The following is a 21758-nucleotide window of genomic DNA, read 5'->3' on the forward strand; positions in this document are numbered from 1 at the left end:
TAGGCATTGCATTACCTTTTCTCTACCTTCATTGTGCAAGTTATCAATTTTGACATTTATTAGCCAAAGATACACGGTGCAATCATATTTTCATCCGCTAAGGAATGCATTGAAGAAGAAGCAACGGGCAGCATGTCTTCTAGTTTGCTGGAAATAGCAGCTTCCTCTATGAGCATGGTGAAGCGGAAGGTAATGTTTGCTTTTAGAAAGAGCCTTCATAGTCAAACAACTCAGGCTCTATAGGATGAAAAGAATGTAGTGAAGTCAACAAAACAATCTCTGAACACGTTAGCTACATGAATTTTTATTGTATTTTGGGAATTCAAATTTAAATTAGATGATGAGGTTCTAATGAATGTCACATGGCTAAATAAGATTGGTTTATACAGGTATCATAAGCTTGATTGGTGCCAGCATGCTATGTACCTTCATGTTGCACAATAGTTTACACAATTGAAGGCAAGCAAAGGGTTTTTAACACCACAGATGTTGATTATCCCAGAGTTGATTTCTCAAGTATGTAAGCTACCTTTCGATTATGTTGTGCTAATCAAAGTTAGTGAAATGCTTATATGAGTTATGGCAAAGGAGTTTTGGAATCTAGCCCATAAGAAATGCTATTATGTGATTAAGCACTAAAAAAATCAAGTTAGCCAAATTTAGTTGTGGTGGTATTTGGAAAGAAATATTACTCTTGACTAAGAATGATGACATGAGCAAGGATAAATTTTACTCTATTGCACTTATCTAAGTAGGGTCAACCCATTAATTGGGCATGGTTTTGCATAAGAGGACAATGGGGGAAGTTATAGGGACAGATAAAAGAAGAACCACCCACCACTTAAAACTCCATAGTATTTGAAAATTTTGTTTGATTTAATACAACCAATGGCCCATCCAGTCTATAGTTTATTGTTTTCAATTGAAAAATAGATTGAGGAGATCAGAGCCAATATTGAAAGATGTGTTATGCAGAAAATGCTAGTAGGCTTGAAGAAGTGTGGTTAATCAGACATAGATATTAGATTTGCTCTATCAGAAAACAAATTTAGGGAGTACAGGGATGTTGTCATTAGCAGTAGGAGATCCACCCAAAAACACTCCACCCAAGAATGACAATGAGAAAATCCCAGGGTCTCAAACCTTTTGGATCTAAACTACTCAATGAGTAGGAGGAATGAAGGGGATGGGTACGGGATGAACAATTTCCTAGGGTGGAAATCCCTATGCTGTTGGCCATAACAAAAGTTGATAGGTCGCAGGATATGTCAATGCAGGTTCCAGTCCTAGAAATTCGGGCATTATCAATTTATAGTAATGCCATTTGGTTTAACAAATGCTCCATGAACTTTTATGACACTTATGAATAGTGTCTTAGCAAAGGAAGTGAAGTACTTGGGACATATTATATCCCAAGAAGGGGTTCATATGGATCCTGACAAAGTAAGGGCCATATTAGAATCGACACATCCTACAAACTTACAAGAATTGTAGACATTCTTAGGTTTTTCTAGGTTTTATAGGAGATTCATCCAAGATTATGTTAAGATTGCTATTCCGATAACAGACCAACTTCAGGGGAAGGGAAGTACCTTCATATGGTGCTAAGTGATACCCCCCTTTTTTTTGCCTTAGCCATAAAATTTTTGAGCTATTTAAGGGCTATAATTGGCATCTGCTATTGAAACTTCAACCTCATCCTCCAAAGGATTAATTTTAACTGAGATATTGGATGACTCCTAGCTATTGTATCTTTCTATCTCTATTATATTGCAAAACTTTCGATGTGCCAAACTAATAGTTTTGAAAAAACCTTAACTATCACAAAACCAAATAAGTCTGCACAAGTTGATGAGTCGTGGATTATTAACCCTAGAGAGAGACTCTAGACACTTCACTTCACACAAGGAACAATTCTCTCTCTTAAAGAAAAGCTATAGTGACCATGTAAAACCAGGAGACTCAAGACTTCATCAAATCAATAGTACTAGTAATATAACAATACAAATATTGAATAAAGGTATATTATACATAAGGTAATGTATGTTTCGCACCTAAAAAGAATGTTCTATGGTTCCATTACTAATTTGAACAAGAAGGTTGAATTTGATGAAGGGGAATGTCTCATTTGAGACAAGGCTGATGATTGCAAAATCATAGCTATGAGAAGACGGCTTTTATAAGTTGACATCATCTATGCCTAAATTTAAGAGCTACATTCCTAATTAATCAATAAAGAAATTATATGTCATGAAAGGTTTGAACATTTGAACATTCAAAAGACTAGTCCTCATCAATGATAAAGGGTTTAATGAATGTCTTGCCTCATCTTTGTCAAGAGAAGATGATTTGCAAAGGATGTATCATAGGAAATCACATCCATGAAAAGTTTTTGAAGAAGGATTCAAGGAAAAATATATCCTTTAGCTGATACATTTTGACCTATGTGGTCTTAGGAATGTCAAATCAATACGAGGTAAGATTTAGATACTGACATTCATAGATGACTATTGAGGAAGACATGGGTGTGCATCTTGAAGGAGAAATATAAGACCCTTAAGTACAATTTGCCAAATTCCATAAAGAGAAGGATATTGAAAGTCAAAACTTTACTTCTCATACTCCCCAACAAGATGATGTTGCTAAGCGCATGAATTGTACTTAGAGTTGCTCGTAATATACGAGTCTACTTATGGGATGAAGCACTAAATATAGCTACATACCTTCATAATCATTGTGCTGTGAATGCCATACTAAACATAGCTTTTGAACATGACTTTATAGGTGTAAAGCCTGGAATAGTAGATCACCTAAGGATATTTTGGTTGCACCGCTTATGCTTGTAACCTTGACACCAACAAAAGAGAAATGGATAACAAATCAATCAAAAGTATATTTGTTGGATATAGTGATGATCACAAGGCCTTTAGGATTTGGAATCTTGAAACACAAGATATCATCAACAAATGGCTCTACTAGATTAAAATGAACAGTGATGGAGGTGTGGAGATGTATAAAGCGAGGCTAGATTTGCAAAGGGTTATGCCCACAAAGAAGGCACCTCATCCTTTACACCAAAAGCCAAACATAATACTATCAGATTGATAGCAGCCCTTGCCAATCATTATAGTTGGCCTCTTTATCAGATGGATGCTTTAATCTCTTTTCTAAATGGTGATCTAAAAGATGAGGTCTATATGGACCACATATGCTTTATAGCTTAGTATAATGTTTGCATATTAGTGTGGATTATAGATCCAAACAAGGACAGCTGCCCTTGGGGTCAAGTCATTCATAGTGTTGACTTTTTGCGATGTTGGAATGCAAAGTATTGGCGCAATGTACATTTCAGGGCTACTATCATGATATTTTGCCTCTATGCTTAGTTTCTTGATGGGAGCTACTTTTGAACGTTCCATGGGAAACACATGACCAGCATAAGAGAGCATTTTTTTGTTATTCCCTTGAGGCTTTCGATCAAGCAAAATGGGTAGATGATACACCATGGTTTTGCTAATGTGCAAAGTTTTATTGTAGACCATAATCTGAAGGCATAAGTAAATAAGTTGGTTCACTTTTGTTGTATTTTTTTGCATTGCTAGACTTGTGTGTCCTTTTCTTTATCAATCTTTTGTAGCTTAATTGTTGTACACAATCAAAACTCAAAAGTAGAGGAGGAGGTGATAGAAGAGGCTTCATTTGATGATGAGAGACAAGGTGCAAAACCACATGCCCTTAGTAAGGCCAAAAAGCATCCATCGGCTTGTGGAAGTGCGTTCATGTGATGTGATAAGCTCGTGTTTTGAAATCCACCGTGCACAACACCACATTTTTTCTACTTGTCACCCATGGAACAAAAAAACAAGGTGGGAAAACCACTCAGGCCCAAAGGAGGAAGAGTAGTTGAGCTGATTAACAACAAACCCAATAAGAGTAGTTGAGAGAAAAGCAACTGTTAATGTTTATTAGCAACAAACCCAAAACTAAACACTAAACTACTCTTTAAGACTGTCAACTTGACTGGAAACAAAGGATTTAGGACCATCGACTAGGATTATTAAAATTTTAACTCACATAGATTGAGCTCCTTTACTCATCGGCTGCTAGACTTGCAGGATGTCTCTCTAGTGCTCTGCACCACCCAAAACCTCCAGATGGGAGTCATCACTCCTCCATTACTGGTGGTGGTTGGTGGAAAATCGATCCATGCATAGGTGCGATGTTTGGCACCTCCAAAATGGATGGTGCCTTGAGCACTGATGGCGCATCTGTCTCTCCCTCTAATTCCTTCGATTTGCACAAATTTTGTGCGCAGGGAGCCGTGCTCATTTGGAGCCTGTACAAGCGCCCTAAGAGAACCCAAAACAAACGCTATGGCTTTGATTTGGCATGTTAAAAAGGTGTGTAATTTTAAGTTCAAATTTTTTTTTGACTTGTACTAAGGTTGAAAGTGCCAATAGCGTCCTCATCAACCAAGATAGAATCTTAAGCATGCCAAAAAGGTATGGAATTTTAAGTTCAATTTTTTTTTTGGAGTTGTACTAAGGTTGAAAGTGCCAATAGCGTCCTCATCAACCAAGATAGAATCGTAAGCATGCCAAAAAGGTAGAATCGTGAGCTGCCGGCCGCTGGGGCATGAACACAGGACCCACGTCCCCAAGCAAGATAGAATCATGAGGTGGTGCTGCCATGAACACAGGACCGGCAAATGCACACCCACAAGTTTTAGCCGCGTGGTCTAAAAGCCGTAGGGGCAAATTCTGAGTGCATCTCTCAACGTACCTCCCTTGTGTATCCAATGGATATGGCCTAGTCTGCACTCCACCACTACCGTTCAATCAACAGCTATGCCAGCTCTTGTATCTTCGCCTCGACTCATCACCTCTTCTGCCTTGCCTTCTCCTTGGTGTACGTCTTGCTTGATCGTTTTTCTGTCTAGCAATTCATCCAGTCTTGTTGTTTGAATCCTTTGATATCTTCATCTTTTGAATTTCTGGCAGTAAGGCAGCCTTGTCTCCACAACCAATCATCACTTCACTGCAGACAGAGTGAGACAAATCACCTTGCCATTACGAGTAACTGCAGAACCTGCTTGGCATTTTGCGCTCCTCCAACCCAACCTGCAACGCCATGTGTTCATGGGTCGTCCTTTCCTACAACCGCCCTACGACCTGGAGATGAGAGAAGGTCGCAACATATCGAAGCAAGGCGGGTGGATATTGATATCAGAAATGCAGAAGAGCAGGAAACTGTCCGCAATATAGACAGTAAGATGTCCCTACAGTTTGCTTGTGTGATGGACCGCAGAAACTTCCTCTCGGCTTTCACCTCATACTTAGCCTCTGTATTGTATCTCGGGCTGACAAGTGCGACGCCTGCGATAGCAATTCCTGAGAAAAGTACAGGTAAAAAGAGCCCATTTGATGAGCGACGATTGCTGGATCAGAACAAGCGGATGCAACAGCTTAACAGTGCTCCTGCTGATTTTCCGGCCTTCATACGAGAAGGTATTTATCAACTAAGCTGCCGTGAAGTCGATGCACCAACTTCGCAAATGATCCAGCTAATTTTCTAAATTCTTTAGTGAGGGTAAGGTCGTCAAATTGCAATCGTACAGATGAAGTTGATTTGGATGCAACAGCCATATAATATACATGCTGACAAAAATCGCCATCATGTCTCTCATAAAATATCATAGAAGGTTTGCTTGATGATTTGTAATGATGGGTGAAAACGTTGTATTGCGCTTATCGATAAAGCGAAGATTGGCTTCTGTGAAGGTGTAAGCATGGACTTTTTGTTAATGCCTTAACGTATGCTTTTAATTGCCTACCTACCGAGGATAAATAGGAGAAACCATGCTTGCAGATGGAAAATATGACTGGCATGGAGTCCACATCTTTCAAGATGTGGATGATTTAGTAGGGTCCATTCAGTTCATTACCTGTAACGAAGATTATAACATCACTGCCATCATAGTACATACCTTAGGAGCAAAGGTTGTGTTTTAGCAGGATTACTTGAGAGGCAATGTCCTTTTGGTAGAATTTGTAGATTGTTAAATCTCGGCTTAGTAGTACCTTTAAAAGGAGACATTGTCACCACAATGTAAATATCCTAAGTCAAAGTACAGTTGACCATTTATTTGATCATAATTAAAGAGTTTTATATGTGTTAATTATGGTCAAAGAGTTATTTTAATGGTCAAAGGATTGACTACGGTCAAAGATACTCGACTCTAGTCAAGTAAACCTGACTACGGTTAGAGAGTGTTGACTTCGGTCAACAAGACTTGGCATGCGCCAAGAGGGTTAACCCCGGTTAACCAAGATGTGCCAACTTCGGTTGGAGAGACTTGGCTATAATTAAGGCGCGTCGACCCTTGGTCTAAGCTCCTTAATTATAATCAAGAGTGTTGACTCCGGTCAACCAGAGAATAAATATATATATATATATTTATATATATTTGTTTAGATGTGCACATGTGTTCAATGGGGACGCCCACCGTGACTAGAATTAGTCCACAGTGTGTTATTTGCATGCAAAGCGCTAACAATTAATGGGTGCCATGGTGGTGCGCTTTAATTAATTGTTGCAGGTACTAGGAAGAATTATTTTTCCTAAGCGCTACGGGAGCCTGACAAGCATCTAGGAGGCGGTTCGTGTGACCGAGTGCTTTGAAGACTCCAGAATGGCCCTTAGTGGCATGTAATAGGACTTAATCTAGATTTTAGACAAGTGGCATGTTGCCAATTTGAAATGAGCTTGAAGCTCTTGTAATAAAGGGGATTTTCCACGTTTTGAAAGGGAGAGTACCAGACAGCTCTACGCTGAACTTTTGTAACAGATTCTCTTCAAGTAATAAAATACCTTGGGGGGGTCCAGCCCGACATGTTGTCCTGGGCCCTATTGTCTTTGTAGAGAGAGGGAGAGAGGGAGAGTGGAAAAGAAGTGTACTTGCTGGTTATTATGAAGGAAGTTACGTTCGCAATTATGGCTGTCTCTCAGAAGAGCGAGATGGGTTTCAAAGAGCGTGTGAGATTCCGTCTGGTTTTAGACATCAAATGAAAAAGTTAGATGGATTTCAGAAACAGTGCCAGTTTTCTATGAAAAATATTTATCAGCCGTGGAGGAAGAGGGATAGGCGTTGCTTTGCTTACAATTCTTTGGATTTTGACTTTTGTACTTTCTATCCCCCTCCAACCCCCATGCTTTCTTCCCCACCCCCCCCCCCCCCCGCCTCTCTCTCTCTCTCTCTCTCTCTGTGTGCACCCCTCTTCCCAGACATTCTAGATCTCTCGAGCCACGGCGGGGAAGTCCTTCTCGTTGGGGACTTCAACGCTAGGACAGGCACACGTTAGGCACCACTGCTAGATTTTCGAGACGACTCCATTCTGCTACCCGATATTGACTTGGATGAGGCAGGTATGACATGAGTATTAGCTGACAGACAGAGTCCAATCACATTGTACGGACACACACTTCTAGATATGGGGAGGATGCATGATCTTGTCATTTATAATGGTCTTCAGCTATGGTCCTCTTCAGGTGGGTTCTCTTGTTTCCCACACGAGGGGGGCTCTAGCGTAGTTGACTATATCATGGGATCCCCTGCCTTCACATCACACATCATTGACTTCTCTGTCTCACCACTCCCTCCGGGGTTGGACCACACTTATGTCTTCTTCAACATCTCTACCCCCCGTCTCACAGCACCATCTACCACTCCGATCACTCACAGTACTTACCACGACATACATTTTGATCACGACCTAGCTCTAGCTTACTTGCACGGCTTTACACACTACTCACATACATCGATCACATACCCCTCTTAGAGGACTGCGCTGCCTTGATTAGCCACTCACTCCACGAGGCGACCTTACACGCTTTTCCCTACACTACTTGCTCCACTAGACCTCCGCCTCACCTTGCAATAGTTAGTACGATGAGGAGTGTAAGGTGCTTTGCCGACAGCTCCGATTCAAAGCCAAAAATAGTCTTCTGAACGGTCCAGACACGATACGCGAGTACCGTCGTCTAGTACGCGAGAAGAAGCAGGCATTTATCCGTCGAAATGGGGAAGAGTTACTGAATACACTATTTAGTAACAACTCCATATGATGTTTCACACCAGCCTATTCCGGACCTCTCTCTCACTTACCCTGCCCCACTACCTGTAGTCTGTTCACTAGAGGTGGCATCAAGGACATGGCACTGAAACTTCACAATGGTCTAGCGAAAGATCACGAAGGGCTCTGCACCGAATTTGTTGCATATGGGATTGATATCCTAGCTATGATCCTAGCTTAGCTTTTCAATGATGCAGTTTGCCTTGGCTTCCCACGTGCCTGGACCCTTAACACTATCACTCCTATTCACAAGGCAGGGGATCATATGAACCGAGGAAACTACAAGACCAGTATGATTGGACATGTCATGTCCAAGATTTAGGCATCGGTACTTGACACAGAGGTTAGCAGGTTCGCAGAGATGCAGGGACTCAGAGCAGAGGGGCAGGCAGGATTCGGACGGGACCATGGGACCATGGATCATGTTCTTATACTCCGAAGCATCATAGAGGAGGCTAGAGCACGAAAGCAGAAGGTATATCACTACTTTTTGGACTTCCGCAAAGCCTTTGAGATGGTCCCACGGGCTCGTCTCATTAGGCGCATGCAGGAGCTGGGGTATGACCATGAGATCATATGGGCTGTTATGGCACTCTAGGAGAGAGCCTCAGGTTGAGTTCGACAGGTGCTAGATGGGGACATATGAGATTATGAGCACCATTGGGGTCAAACAAGGTTGCCCGTTGTCAAACAACCTTGTTTGGTCTTTACATAGACGAACTCGAGACGTCTATTAGGGGGGGGCTGGTTGCTCTCTCGCCGGTACCTTGGTTCAGATCCTCCTATACGCAGATGATGTGGTACTGATGTCCTCTCCTGAGGGCTCCAAGGACACTTCGATGCATTGCATGCCTTTTTTGAGTCGCACGATTTGAAGGTCAACGTTGACAAAACCAGGGTTATGATCTTCAACACATCTCGAGCAGCCATGCACAGGGAGCAGTTCACTTTTGATGGGGAGCCGGGCCTTTTGGCTGCCCTGCTTGTCCCGCCTGGCCACGTGGCAGTCTGCAAGTGGCCTAGGCTCTTTTGCCCTGTCCTAGGGCCCTTGTCAGGCCTATTTGCTGGCCAGATCTCCTTGCCATTTAGTTGCCAGTCTGCCCCATGCAACCTGCCTCGGATCTGGACCTGCTGCTTTCTTGCATCAGTACCAGCCTCCAACAGTTCTGTACAGCTGTCTACAGCAGCCCTTATACAGGTGTTGTGTGTTCTAGCATCTCTTGCATGGTCCTGGACTGATTGTGACCTGTTCCAAGGTGTCTTAGCCACACACATGTTCTCCGAACTGTTCCAGATGATTGCACCAATGTTCAGCTCCCTTCTGTCCAGCCGCCTTTCATGTTTGTTCTGGGTAAGTTTGCTGCCCACATGACAGCCAATGTGCTGCCCATGTGGAAACTCTTTCTAGAGTTACCCGAAAAGAGTGAGGAAGATAGGAGAAAGAAGTATTTAGCAGCCTTAAGCCCAAAAGTAAGATACGAGGTTGAAATGTTTAACCCGACTATGCTTACGGACCTCACTAGGCTGGCTGAAATAGCCGAGAGAAAATTGAATCCTCGTAAACCCTTCCATAAGGAGGGTGGGTCATCATCCAAGACCAACAATATACCCACTTTTAGGAAACCAAAATAATAAAGGGAAGGGTAAAGCTCTTGTAAGGAATGTGAACAGTCAATCACGTCCTAGATGGGTGCGATTTCCTTCTATGACGGATGAAGAGAAGAGGAAGTTGATTAAGGAAGGAAAATGTTTTGGGTGTAAGAAACATAAGCCAGGGCACTTATGGCATAAGTATCCCGTTCTCTTGGCTAAGATTGCCAATATGAATTCAGTAAAAGGGAAAGCCAAGGCATCCAAGCAGGAGGGTGAGGCTTCTACCTTGTCACCCTCGAAATCTACCGTGACTATTGAGCCAATAGTGAATGCTGTCCATTCAGCGACCTTTGGGCCTCATGATCTTTTTAAGGTGTATGGATTTTTGAATGGACAGAGAATAGTGGTTCTTCTAGACGATGGATGTAATTATGACTTGGTGAGTGATAGATTGGTAAAATTACTCCATCTTAAACTAGAACCTATAAAAAACATGTCGCTCTGAGGAGCTTTTAGGGAACACAATGAAGAAGACACATCCATAGTATGGAATATTCCTTTTTGTATACCAAAATATAGAGATCAAAGGGATTTTCTAGTAGCTCCTTTACAAGACGTTGACATGATTCTAGGTAAACCATGGCGGTATGATTTTAACCCTGCTATCCATTCTCATACTCATCATTGTTGCTTTGTACATAAGGATGAAAACATAAGGATCGTAGGGAATTGGGACGTGTATATAATTCCATTGATTACTCCTACCCAAGCGAAAAGATTGGTAAAAAGAGGGGTAGATTGTAGTCTTGTCACTTGTGTATATACGGGATTCATGAGATCTTCATATCTTAAAAGAAGATCGGAAGAGAAATGAGTGTTCCTTAGAGCTTATGAGGATCGATTTTCAAGAGATGACTCATTTAAATTGCCTATGGAGAGAGAAGATGATCATGCCATAGACTTAGAGCCAGGAGCTTCTCCTCCATGTAGAGCCCCATATAGGATGAACATGATAGAAATGGAGGAGGTAGAAAAACAAATTGAAGATCTATTGCAAAAAGGCATGATTCGACCAAGCAGTTCTCCATTTGGAGCACCTGCATTATTGGTCAAGAAGAAGGATGGATCATATCATATGTGTATAGATTACTGTGCTTTGAATAAACTACGATTAAGAACCGGTATCCGATTCCAAGAGTGGATGATTTATTGGATATGCTTAAAGGTGCTAAAGTTTTTAGCAAATTGGATTTGAAATTTGGTTATCATCAACTTCGTATGAAAGCTGGGGATGAACATAAGACTGCTTTTCGCACTCTCACTGGACATTATGAGTTTGTGGTCATGCCTTTTGGCCTAACTGATGCTCCAGCCACTTTTAGTAGGCTGATGAGAAGGGTTTTGCGACCCTACTTGGAAAAATTCATCATAGTCTTCTTTGACGACATTTTAGTTTTCAGCGAGAATGAGGAAAAGCATAAGGATCACCTTGCTAAGGTGATGGAGCTCCTAAGGAAGGATCGATTGTTCCTAAATACCAAGAAGAGTGAGTTCTTCAAGACAGAAATAGAGTATTTGGGACACATTGTGTTTGCTGAGGGAATTCGGGTTGACCCTAAAAAGGTCAAGGCCATAATTGAATGGCCAATACCCAAAAATATACATGAGCTGAGATCCTTTCGAGGGATGTGTGGTTATTATCGTAGATTCATTAAGAATTTTGTACGTCTTTCTTCTCCACTAACGGATTTGTTGAAGAAGCATTCCTTGTATGAGTGGGGAGAGGTTCACTAAGTAGCTTTTGAGGAGCTTAAGAGAACATTGGTCAGTGCACCTGTGTTAACACTTCCGGACATAGACAAAGAGTTCTTTGTTGTATGTACGGATGCGAGTCGTACCTTGATTGGGGTAGTGTTGATGTAAGGAGGGCATCCCATTGCTTATGAGAGTAGAAAACTTCAAGGGGCTGAATTGAAATATATAACGTATGAGGAGGAGTTACTAGCAATCATTCATGCTTTAAAGTTATGGAAGCATTGTTGGGATATCTCAAGGTGTATGCCTCAGGCACACCTTGGTTTCTATGTGTGAGTGCTAGAGGCACAGTTAGGTGCCCATAAGCATAGTTAGGTGGTGGTAAGCCACATAGGATGATTGAGAGAATCTAGGAGCAGATTGAGGAGATGATTGTGGAGCTCTGAAGTCATCAGTGATGTCAGTGAGCATGTAAGAGGTGCCTACATAAGGACCTCACTCTTCTTCATTCTATATGCAAGTATTCTGAGTTTGTGTTCACTCTGTTCTTTCCTTTCAGTTTGCCAACATGGTATCAGAGCCCTTTGATCCCCCTTGATCCCATTTCTGCCACATCATCCTCTTCTTCTCCATCTTCTTCTTCACCATCTCTTCCCCTTCTTCCCAAATCTTGCTTAAGCGTGTTCTCCTCCGTTTCTCTGCCATTCTCCAAGCCCTTCCTGCTGGAGATACATCTCGAAGGGGCGAACCCTTGGCTGCAAGGAATTAACGAATCTTTCGTCGCTGCAAGTCGTCATTTCGCGCAGATTGTCGACCGTGTCTTCCATGATTTCTCTAAGACTGCTCCATGCTTCTCTAATTCCTTTCAGAGGGAGCTTCTCCATACCTTGAGCTATCCTGTGCTGAAATCTGAGCAGCAATGGCTGCATATTCAAGGTGAAAACAGAGAAAAACCAGTCGAAAATGAAGAGGCAAGCTATGGCGCTCTAATGCGGATTTGCGCCCCTTCTCCTCAGTAGACCTTTTGTGGTATATGAGCTTTCTTTTGCCTCAGAAACCCCCTTTTTCTTTGCTTTGGAGAGTGAGATATAAGCCCTCCAAGTTCAGTCCTTTGTTTTTGACAGTTTTGACAAGGTTTTGAAAGTGATGCCACATAAGATGCTACTTTAGCATTTTTGAGTTTTTGAAGTTTTCAATAGCATCAGTACAACTGTGGCTTCAGCTGTGCTTTGAGTTGCTATACCTGGTTTTGATTGGAAAGCTTTCATTTAGCCACCTCTATGAACATGTAAGAAAAAGCATCATTGATTGAAATTTGGTCACAAGTCTTTGCTACATTAAATGCTTATATTTTGAAGCCTTTCAGTTGTTATTCTAGCCTTGTAAGAGAGAAGACACTGCCCAATACCTGGGTTAGACCCTCTCATGGCTACCATATTGAATATAGATAAGTTCAATGGTAAGGGCTTCCACACATGGCAGATGAAGGTGAAATTTGCATTGATGAGGGAAAACCTCTGGGGACTTGTCAAACCGACTTCAACTTCTTCTTCTACAGCCTCCAATGCTGGAGAATCCTCAGCTCCGCCGACACGCCCGGCAAGGGATCCCGCTAGAGAGGAGAAAGCATATGGTATCATTGCTCTTGCTTTAGGAGATGATTATATTCATCACATCTCTGACTTAGAGTCTGCTTCAGAAGCTTGGCAGAAGCTTGACATGATTTTTGGTGCTAGCTCTCACATCTCAAAATTATCACTTAAAATTTCTTTCTTTGAATTGAAGATGGTTAGTGGCACTCTTTTGGCTGCCCATGTCAATTACATGCAGAGTCTTATGACTCAACTTGCTTCTATCAACTCTCCTATCACTACAGATGATGCTATGGCAGTGTTGCTTAAGAGTATGCCTGAAGATTATGATCATATTGTTACCACTTTGAAAAATCTTCCTAATCCTAATCTTGAAGGTATTATCTCTGCTCTCCAAGAAGAAGAAAGGCACATGGAGCTCAGGAAAGGCAATGACACAGCTTATGCCATAAAAATCCAGAAGGGCAAGTTTTCATCTTGCAATCATTGTGGGAAGACTAATCACCTCTCAAAAGACTGCTTCAAAATCAATCCATGCAAACACTGTGGCAAAAACAATCATCATGAGAAGTTTTGCAGAGCCAAAAAGGAAGCAACTTCAAAGACAGAAAATGCCAATCTACTTTCAATTGATGTGCCTCCACAAGATGAGGCATCCTTTGAAGATTATGCTTTTAAATCATCTCTATGTATGCTCCAGATCCCTCTTTTTATGTTGAGTCAAGATACTCAGCTTGGATAGTCCTCCAAAATGAATGAAATAAACTATTGTGTTTTGTAAACACCTCTGGTCACCTTATGATGTAGGCCATGTGTATGTGTTTTTGCTCCATGGTACCTCCTGCAGACATTGTGTGCATGTACATGCAGGGGAGATAACCATTGGAAGGTCTTTTTGTATCCCTTTTGTTTACCTTACACCCATGGGAACCCTTGCTAGCTTGAGATCCTAGCCATTGATAGATCCATGACCACCATGAGATGGCATGAGACACCTTGTGCTAGCTGTATCCTTGACATAGCTTGAGGCATTCCCTTGAGGGGGGGTTTGTTGGGATATCTCAAGGTGTATGCCTCAGGCACACCTTGGTTTCTATGTGTGAGTGCTAGAGGCACAGTTAGGTGCCCATAAGCACAGTTAGGTGGTGGTAAGCCACATAGGATGATTGAGAGAATCTGGGAGCAGATTGAGGAGATGATTGTGGAGCTTTGAAGTCATCAGTGATGAGAGTGAGCATGTAAGAGGTGCCTACATAAGGACCTCACTCTTCTTCATTCTATATGCAAGTATTCTGAGTTTGTGTTCACTCTCTTCTTTTCTTTCAGTTTACCAACAAGCATTATTTAAATGGTTTTGCTTTCAAGATTAAGACTGACCATCAAAGTATCAAGCACTTGTTTTCTCAACCCATTGTTTCTTCAAGGCAAATCAAATGGGCTGAATATATTCAATCCTTTGGGCAACCAAATATTGAATATCAGCCAGGAAAGGAGAATTTAGTAGCTGATGCGTTGAGTAGGTGGCCCCAAGTTAATCACATCTCTGTGATTAAGGAGAAATCATTAGGAGCAATGGTTGAAGCTTATCCTTTAGATGAGGACTTCGCTGACATTTATGGGAAGATTCAACGAAATGAGGTTGGAGGTTTAGAGGCTTATTCCATCGTGGATGGATACTTATTTTTGGGACGTGCCATATGTGTATCCAAAACATTTTGGTATCTAGTCATGAGTGAGTTACATGCGAGTCCATATTTTGGACATAGAAGCATTAGAGGGATCATTGACAATATTGAGAGATACTTCCATTGGCCTAAACTTCGCAAAGAAGTTTCGATCTTTGTTTAACAATGTGACGTATGTCAGCGCATTAAATCTGACACAAGTAAGACTGCTGGGCTTTTGCAGCGTTTGCCTATTCCCTCAAAAAGGTGGGAACACATTACAATGGATTTTGTGTCAAGTTTCCCCAAGGTTGGTCAGTTTGAGCAGATTTTCATTGTTATAGATAGGCACCATAGGTTGATAGGATGAAAACATATAAGTTGTATTACTCAAAAGTGTTAGAAATGATCCTATACAGAGGGTATCCCGCAGCGGAAGACTTAAGAACCTCCTTGGAAATACACGCGAAAGTGTTTAACTACGGAATCCAAAAACTTCTTTACTAATGTGTACTTTACAACCATGTGTATGTGTGCAAGCTAGTAAATAGACTGTAGAGATATAGCACCAACAAAAGATATATTTCCATCCTCAAATGGGCACAATACAAAATTGAGGCTCAAAGTCCCATCGGACCGTTTCATCTGACCTTACCTAAAGTTGTACTACTATCATCCTGGCACCTCTAGATCCCTGAGCCCGTGTGCTTCTTGCTGAGCTTCTGTAGACTTAGTCTCTGTGCTGCAATCCCCACACCTTACTGCCCTAGATGTTAGCCTAGGTGTGCAGCCCCCCTAGCTCTATCTGCAGCTCTCTAACTCTCCTTTCTTCTCCTGGATGTGCTCTGGAGTAGCTACTCTTTGTGCTATGAGTTTGTCTCACAGGGCCCGTGAGGCCTCCTGAATCTCTCTCTCTCTCTCTCTCTCTCTCTCTCTCTCTTTCTCTCTCTCTCTCTCTTCGCACTTCCTCTTGCTTTTCTGCTAAAATTTCCCCCTTCTTCTAATTGGCCCCATCCCCTTCACTGCTCCAAACGTGATCTGAGAGATTCTACATCAAGGTAGTGTGTGATATCATGCCCACATGACACCATAGACATATGAGGCTATGTGCTCTATGCAACATGCATGAGGTGGAGACAATGGAACACATTCTCATAGGTGCTCATGTACTATGATGTTTGAGGTTGATACGATTGTCTATTTGACAAGGGGTTTTGGAACATGAGTTGGATCATGGCTTCATCTAGGCATGGAGATATTTGTAGGTCCATTTGTGACATGCGGTATCGATAGCGATGAGTTGGGTCATGGCTTCATTCGGGCATGGAGACATCTGGTATTGATAGCTATGAGGAAGCTCTTGATGTCATCTCTTCGATTCTAGATCGAGACAAGGTGTGAGATCAGCATAGATATGTTGTGGGTACTTCCTCTATCCATGTGAGTACTCTTGCCATTCACGGTGCCACACAATTTAAGTGGTTTGGCATTTCTAGCACCCATTAATGCATTTGGGGATACAAAATAACATTTTGATTGTGCATCCCAATAATGCTCCTCATTAACATGAGTGTTTTCCTTAGCATCATCCCATGCATGGAACATGCCCATTAGGCTCTTAAATTGGTCCCACATGATTGATTTCTTGGGTAAATCCGCATACAGTTCTATTCGAGCGTGGACTTAATCTTGCAAATCTCTTTGCCATTGCTCATAAGTTTGCACGCATTTGATATTTGATGACATTGATTAGTGCTACATTGTGGTTATATTACAAACAACTTTTTCTTTTAAGTAAAAATTATCTAACATGTTTCAGTCTTGAAGAAAAATTGTATGCATGTCACATGTTTAAAGAAGAATCACATTTGTTTTTGGAAAATGAAATGACAAACCTTGCTTGTATCGTACATGAGTTGAATGTACTCTCCATATTATAAGGCTGGATGAAATTGCTTTCTTGCGTTGAAAAAGTGAATCTTTTCTCAATGGAGTACCTTGATATGACAAGGTTGGTCCTTTTCTTTTTGCAGGATTTGAAGTAAAAGTTGTGACGAACAATAATTATGTGAAATGTGATTCTGGGCTTATTTATTTAGACATTCAAGAAGGACAAGGTGATTATCCAAAGGATGGCCAACAGGTTCATAATTTGACCTATCTCATCTTGTGTTTGAGATTCTTCCCTTATTGAAAGTTGTTTGAGGTGGCGTCAAAATGCTTACTATATGACCTATTATTTTGTTGCAGCTAACTTGTTGCTCATGTTTGCCATCTTATAAAGCACTTTTCTCTATTTAAAACAATGATTGCCATCTTATAAAGCACAAAAAAAGGTTGGTTGGAATCCTTCATCTTGCAAACTTGGAGGACACACAAGTTTTCTTGTCTTATGATTATAACTGTTTTGAGGGTTCTTTGAGATTATTCATGCACACCATATGATTGTGAATTATCTAATCATGCTTTGCATACCTTTGTGGAATACTAAGAGGCTTTCTTTGGAGAGGTGGAAATTTATTATTTAATCTGCAGCACAGAGGTGATGATAGAACCAATGTAAAGATTTCAATGATTTACATATGTTTTGTAGTCTATTTGTTGTAGGTGATGTGTTATGACTATCACATGTATAGGAGGATGCCTAACGGCTTATGAAAGTGCTACAATAGTATTGAACGTATTGGGATGATGATGAATGTAGGGAAGACTGTGATAATGTTTGCAAGTATTCAAAAAAAGGCTGTCCATTAGTCAGAAAGGACAAGAGTTGGCTAATTGAACTGATCCAAATATGTTGAGATTGATATGTCACAAGATGGATGAACTACTATGCATTTAGGAAGAGATACCCGCAATATGTACAATGCAATGGCATTTGAGAGCTCTTCTTTTTGATGCAAACGTGCTACATGCCTTGCTCTATGGGTTAGAGGTTTGGGTGGCAATATCTCCAAGCAGCTCGGGACTATAAATATAGAAAATGTTGTTGAGGCAACAAATATCAAAGGATAATAGAGATATATGCACTTGCCACTGAGTGGGTTTATGGGTACTTAGAAAGATAAATTGCAATATGTGATATCAAAGGATAATAGGTATATGTGCACTTGCCACTGAGTGGGTTTATGGGTACTCAGAAAGATAAATTGCAATATGCAACTTGGTAGGCATCTTGCATCAGGTAGAGACTCCGAACTTGAGAAAACTCATGTGTGCAACCTCTTTGTGAAAATAGGTTTCTCTAATTAAGCTTTGAAAAGGAGAGAGAACATAAAGGCATTGTGCGAACTAGCCCGTAGGTACCAAAAAACACATTTCAAGGATATAGTAACCCTTGAAACATTTCTTGATGAAACCATTTGCTGACATAACAAAATAGGGCAGCCATCATTAACAAGATTTTATTCTTACGGAAATTTTTAACACCAGTGTCTATCATACTTCAAGTTGTGGATGTTTTGGTATGGTGTGAGACTGGCTTGAAGGCAGAAAGAAACAGCATTGCACCAGCTTTAGAACAAGGGATAAGCGCAAAAGGAGATTTCAAGGGTTCTCATTGACTCGAAGAGTCGATATCATCAGGTACAGATTTCTCTACTAGATATTCACAAAACAAGATTTCATACTCCACAAGGGTCGTATGAATATCTCATAGTATTGATCAGATTGAGTAATGCTCCAGCCATATTGATGATCCTCGACATACTTTGCTGAAATCTGGGGGCATGCTTGGTGTTAAACGAGCACTATTTCTTTATGACCCAGTTTCCACCCATAATATTATTTCTATTGAGTACCAGCTTCAGAACAAGGGATGAGTGCAAAAGGAGATTGCAAGGGTTCTCATTGACTCGAAGAGTCGATATCATCAGGTACAGATTTCTCCAGTAGATATTCACAAAACAAGATTTCATACTCCACAATGGTTGTATGAATATCTCGTAGTACTGATCAGATTGAGTAATGCCCCATCCATATTGAACTGTATGATGGGAAGAATATTGCAGCCTCACCTCATTGAAAGTTTGTGGATACGTTGTTTTTCGATTATTATATTGTGTTTAGCAAAGCGGAAGAAGAGCACAAGAGCATTTGCAGGTGGTGTTGAAGCTTCGCATGGAGAGTGAGCTCTAATGCAAAGAAGCATGAAGTTTTCTTATGTGAAAGCAGATTTCTTGGTAAAGCTAGCTCCAATAGAGAAGTGAGAATGGGTCTAGACAAACAGAAGTTAATCTCTGAATAGCCAGATCTTAATGTTAGAAAGTCACTGCCCCACCTGTGAGCCCCTGATTTGAGGGGACAAGACGGGCAGAAGACTATAGGGGGGGTAGGGGAAGAAAAAGGCAGAGCACCTACCTGGCCTGGAACTCACGTAGCAGGAAGTTGATGGTGCGGCATCCTAGGCGCCTTCTAGAGCAGCGTACAGGTGGCATTGGGGACTGCAGCGTACACATGGCATTGGGGACTGCAGCAGCAGCCCATGTGCTGGGCACATGGGCCATTATATAGGCCTGCCCAAGCCGGCCAGATCAGCCAGGAATGGCCGATCCAGCCTGATCGGTTGGGGGCCCAGCAGGTTGGTGCCTAGATCAGCAAGCAACACAGGGACAAGTTCTCACAAGAGGCCTCATCACGGGCCAAGAAGCTGCTCGAGTTGGTTCATTCCGATGTTTGCGGCCCCCAATGTCGATAAATTCATTCGCAGGTTCGCGGTATTAGCTTTTATTTGTGGATGATTTCATTCGCATGATGTGGGTATTCAGCCTGGCCAAAAAGTCTCAAGCTTATGAGAAATTAAAAGACTGGAAGGCCCAGGTAGAGAAGGAGAGCGGGGAGGTAATCAAAGCCTTCCGCACCGATAGAGGGGGAGAGTTCACTTCTATGGAGTTCAATGGATTTTGCAAGAAGCACGGGATCAAGAGACGGCTCACTACAAGCTTCATATCTCACGAGAATGGAGTTGCTGAGAGGAAGCACAGGACCGTCATAGGGAGACGTTTGACCATGTTGCGAGGGAGGAATCACTCGAAAGCTTATTGGAGTGAAGCCGTGAACATTGCCGCCGTTCACATCCTCAACAGAACCAAGACCAAGGCTGTTGATGACAAGACTTCATATGAAGCTTACTATGGTAAGAAGCCCACAATATCTCATTTATGGGTTTTCGGTTCTAATGCATTTGTTCATGCGCATAAAGATGAATTTGTTCATGTGCATAAAGATGAGCGGACGAAGCTTGATTCCCATAGCCGAAGATGTATCTTTGTGGGATACAGTGAAGAATCCAAGGCCTATCGCCTTTTTGACCCGGAAAAGAAGAAGATCCTTATCAGCAGGGACGTGATCTTTGAGGAGCTAGAGCCACAGCTTGCAGAAGAGGTTCTTGAACTTCTATCATTACCCCCACCCAAGGTCACCATCCAAGAGATGGAGACGACTGAAGACCCCAAGGATGAAGAGGAGCATGCTGTTTCAGAACCGGCTCCCAAGGTGACTTCAGCAAAGGCACCTCCATCAGAGAAGAAGCTATCTCAGTGGCATTTGAAGACTTTAGCAGACTCACGGGTCACGGACATTCTCGAGAGCAATTGCGGAGTGCGGCGGTCTCAACGCAACATGAAGACTCCCTCCGTGAACTACGCTATGGCGGCTCAGCTTGAGGAGCCCCGTTCCTTCCAGGAAGCGAAGGATATTCCAAAATGGCAGGAAGCCATGCAGGGAGAGATGGATGCCATTTTGAAAAATGACACCTGGGATTTAGTGCCCAAACCAACCAAGCGGAAGGTCATTGGGACTAAATGGGTGTACAAGCTTAAGTTTAAGTCAGGTGGGAGCTTGGACAAGTACAAAGCTTGGTGGTGAAAGGCTATGCACAATCAGATGGGAGCTTGGACAAGTACAAAGTGAGATTGGTGGTGAAAGGCTATGCACAGTCAGAAGGACTTGACGTCGACGAGACCTTCGGCCCCGCAGCTAGGAAGGTGACCATTCGGACAGTTATTGCCTTGGCTGCTCATCATAGTTGACCTATTTTTCAGATGGACGTCAAGTTTGCATTTTTAAATGGAACCGTGGAGGAGGTATATGTTACATAGCCACCGAGATTTCAGATTCCAGGATCCCCATCAAAAGTGTGCAAACTGAAGAAGGCCTTATACGAGCTGAAATAGGCCCCCAGAGCTTGGTACCAGCGGATAGATGTTTTCTTTCAAAAGATCAGGCTTCAACGGAGTCCATCAGAGGCAAATCTTTATCTTGACCAGAGGGGGATTTGCGGCTGGTATTGATTCTATATGTGGATGACCTCATCATTATAGGGGATCATACGAAGAAGATTGCTCAAGTCAAGAGACTTCTCATGGAGGAGTTCAAGGTGACTGACTTAGGCATACTTCACTATTTTCTTGGGACTAGACTAGATTGGACAAATAGGGAGAGATTAGGGCTGCCATGTTGGTTGTGGACTGACTGCCATTGGGTCACACCTAAATCTAGATACCTAGGTACATCAGCAGGTACAACAAGTACTAGAGCAAGTACAACATGTACTAGAGTAGGTGCAACAGGTATTGGAGGGCCTAGAGATAACTGCAGGAACTGCGCAAGTGTTTCGTAGGCTGGCAGAAGGTAGAACAGCCAGCACAACAGCCTGGATTAGGTGATCCATAGGCAGACAAGAGCCAACAAAGAGGCAGGGACTATTTATAGACGGGTTGTCGGTAGAGAGACATATTGTAGTCAGCAGTTTGTCAGGTCGGGACAGAGTAGAGGGCCTAGTCGGCCTTGGTCTCTGAGGATTACAGATTGGCTAGACCGGTAATCCTGGGGCATACAACCCCTATAAAGGAGGGCCCTTGGGCTTGGAGAGATCTATGCTGCAGTAGGAGTGCCATAATGTGATGCACAAGAAGGTGAGTAGGAGCTCAAGTCCATGACGATTGCAACAAACCTAGGTATGGACATATACCTGTAGGAGAGCATATGAACTGTCTGAAAGGGAGCTTTTGTTTGCAGTACAT

The 21758-nt window shown here is 42.1% G+C and overlaps 1 protein-coding gene across 1 annotated transcript in view; it reads left to right on the forward strand.

Moving 5' to 3' along the window:
- The first annotated feature begins 4743 nt into the window (after positions 1-4743).
- Positions 4744-21758, forward strand: part of LOC147901256 (FKBP-like peptidyl-prolyl cis-trans isomerase family protein) — a 70762-nt gene continuing 53747 nt past the window's right edge. The window contains exons 1-3 of the mRNA XM_087375937.1: positions 4744-4908; positions 5001-5507; positions 16770-16879. Coding sequence (XP_087232063.1) covers positions 4848-4908; positions 5001-5507; positions 16770-16879 — 678 coding nt within the window. The 5' untranslated portion in view covers positions 4744-4847. The remainder of the gene's footprint in view (positions 4909-5000; positions 5508-16769; positions 16880-21758) is intronic.

The sequence above is a fragment of the Dipteris shenzhenensis genome, chromosome 6, assembly GCF_047967505.1.
Source record: "Dipteris shenzhenensis isolate YYH24624 ecotype China chromosome 6, Dip_SZ_1.0, whole genome shotgun sequence".
Classification (NCBI taxonomy): Eukaryota; Viridiplantae; Streptophyta; class Polypodiopsida; order Gleicheniales; family Dipteridaceae; genus Dipteris; species Dipteris shenzhenensis.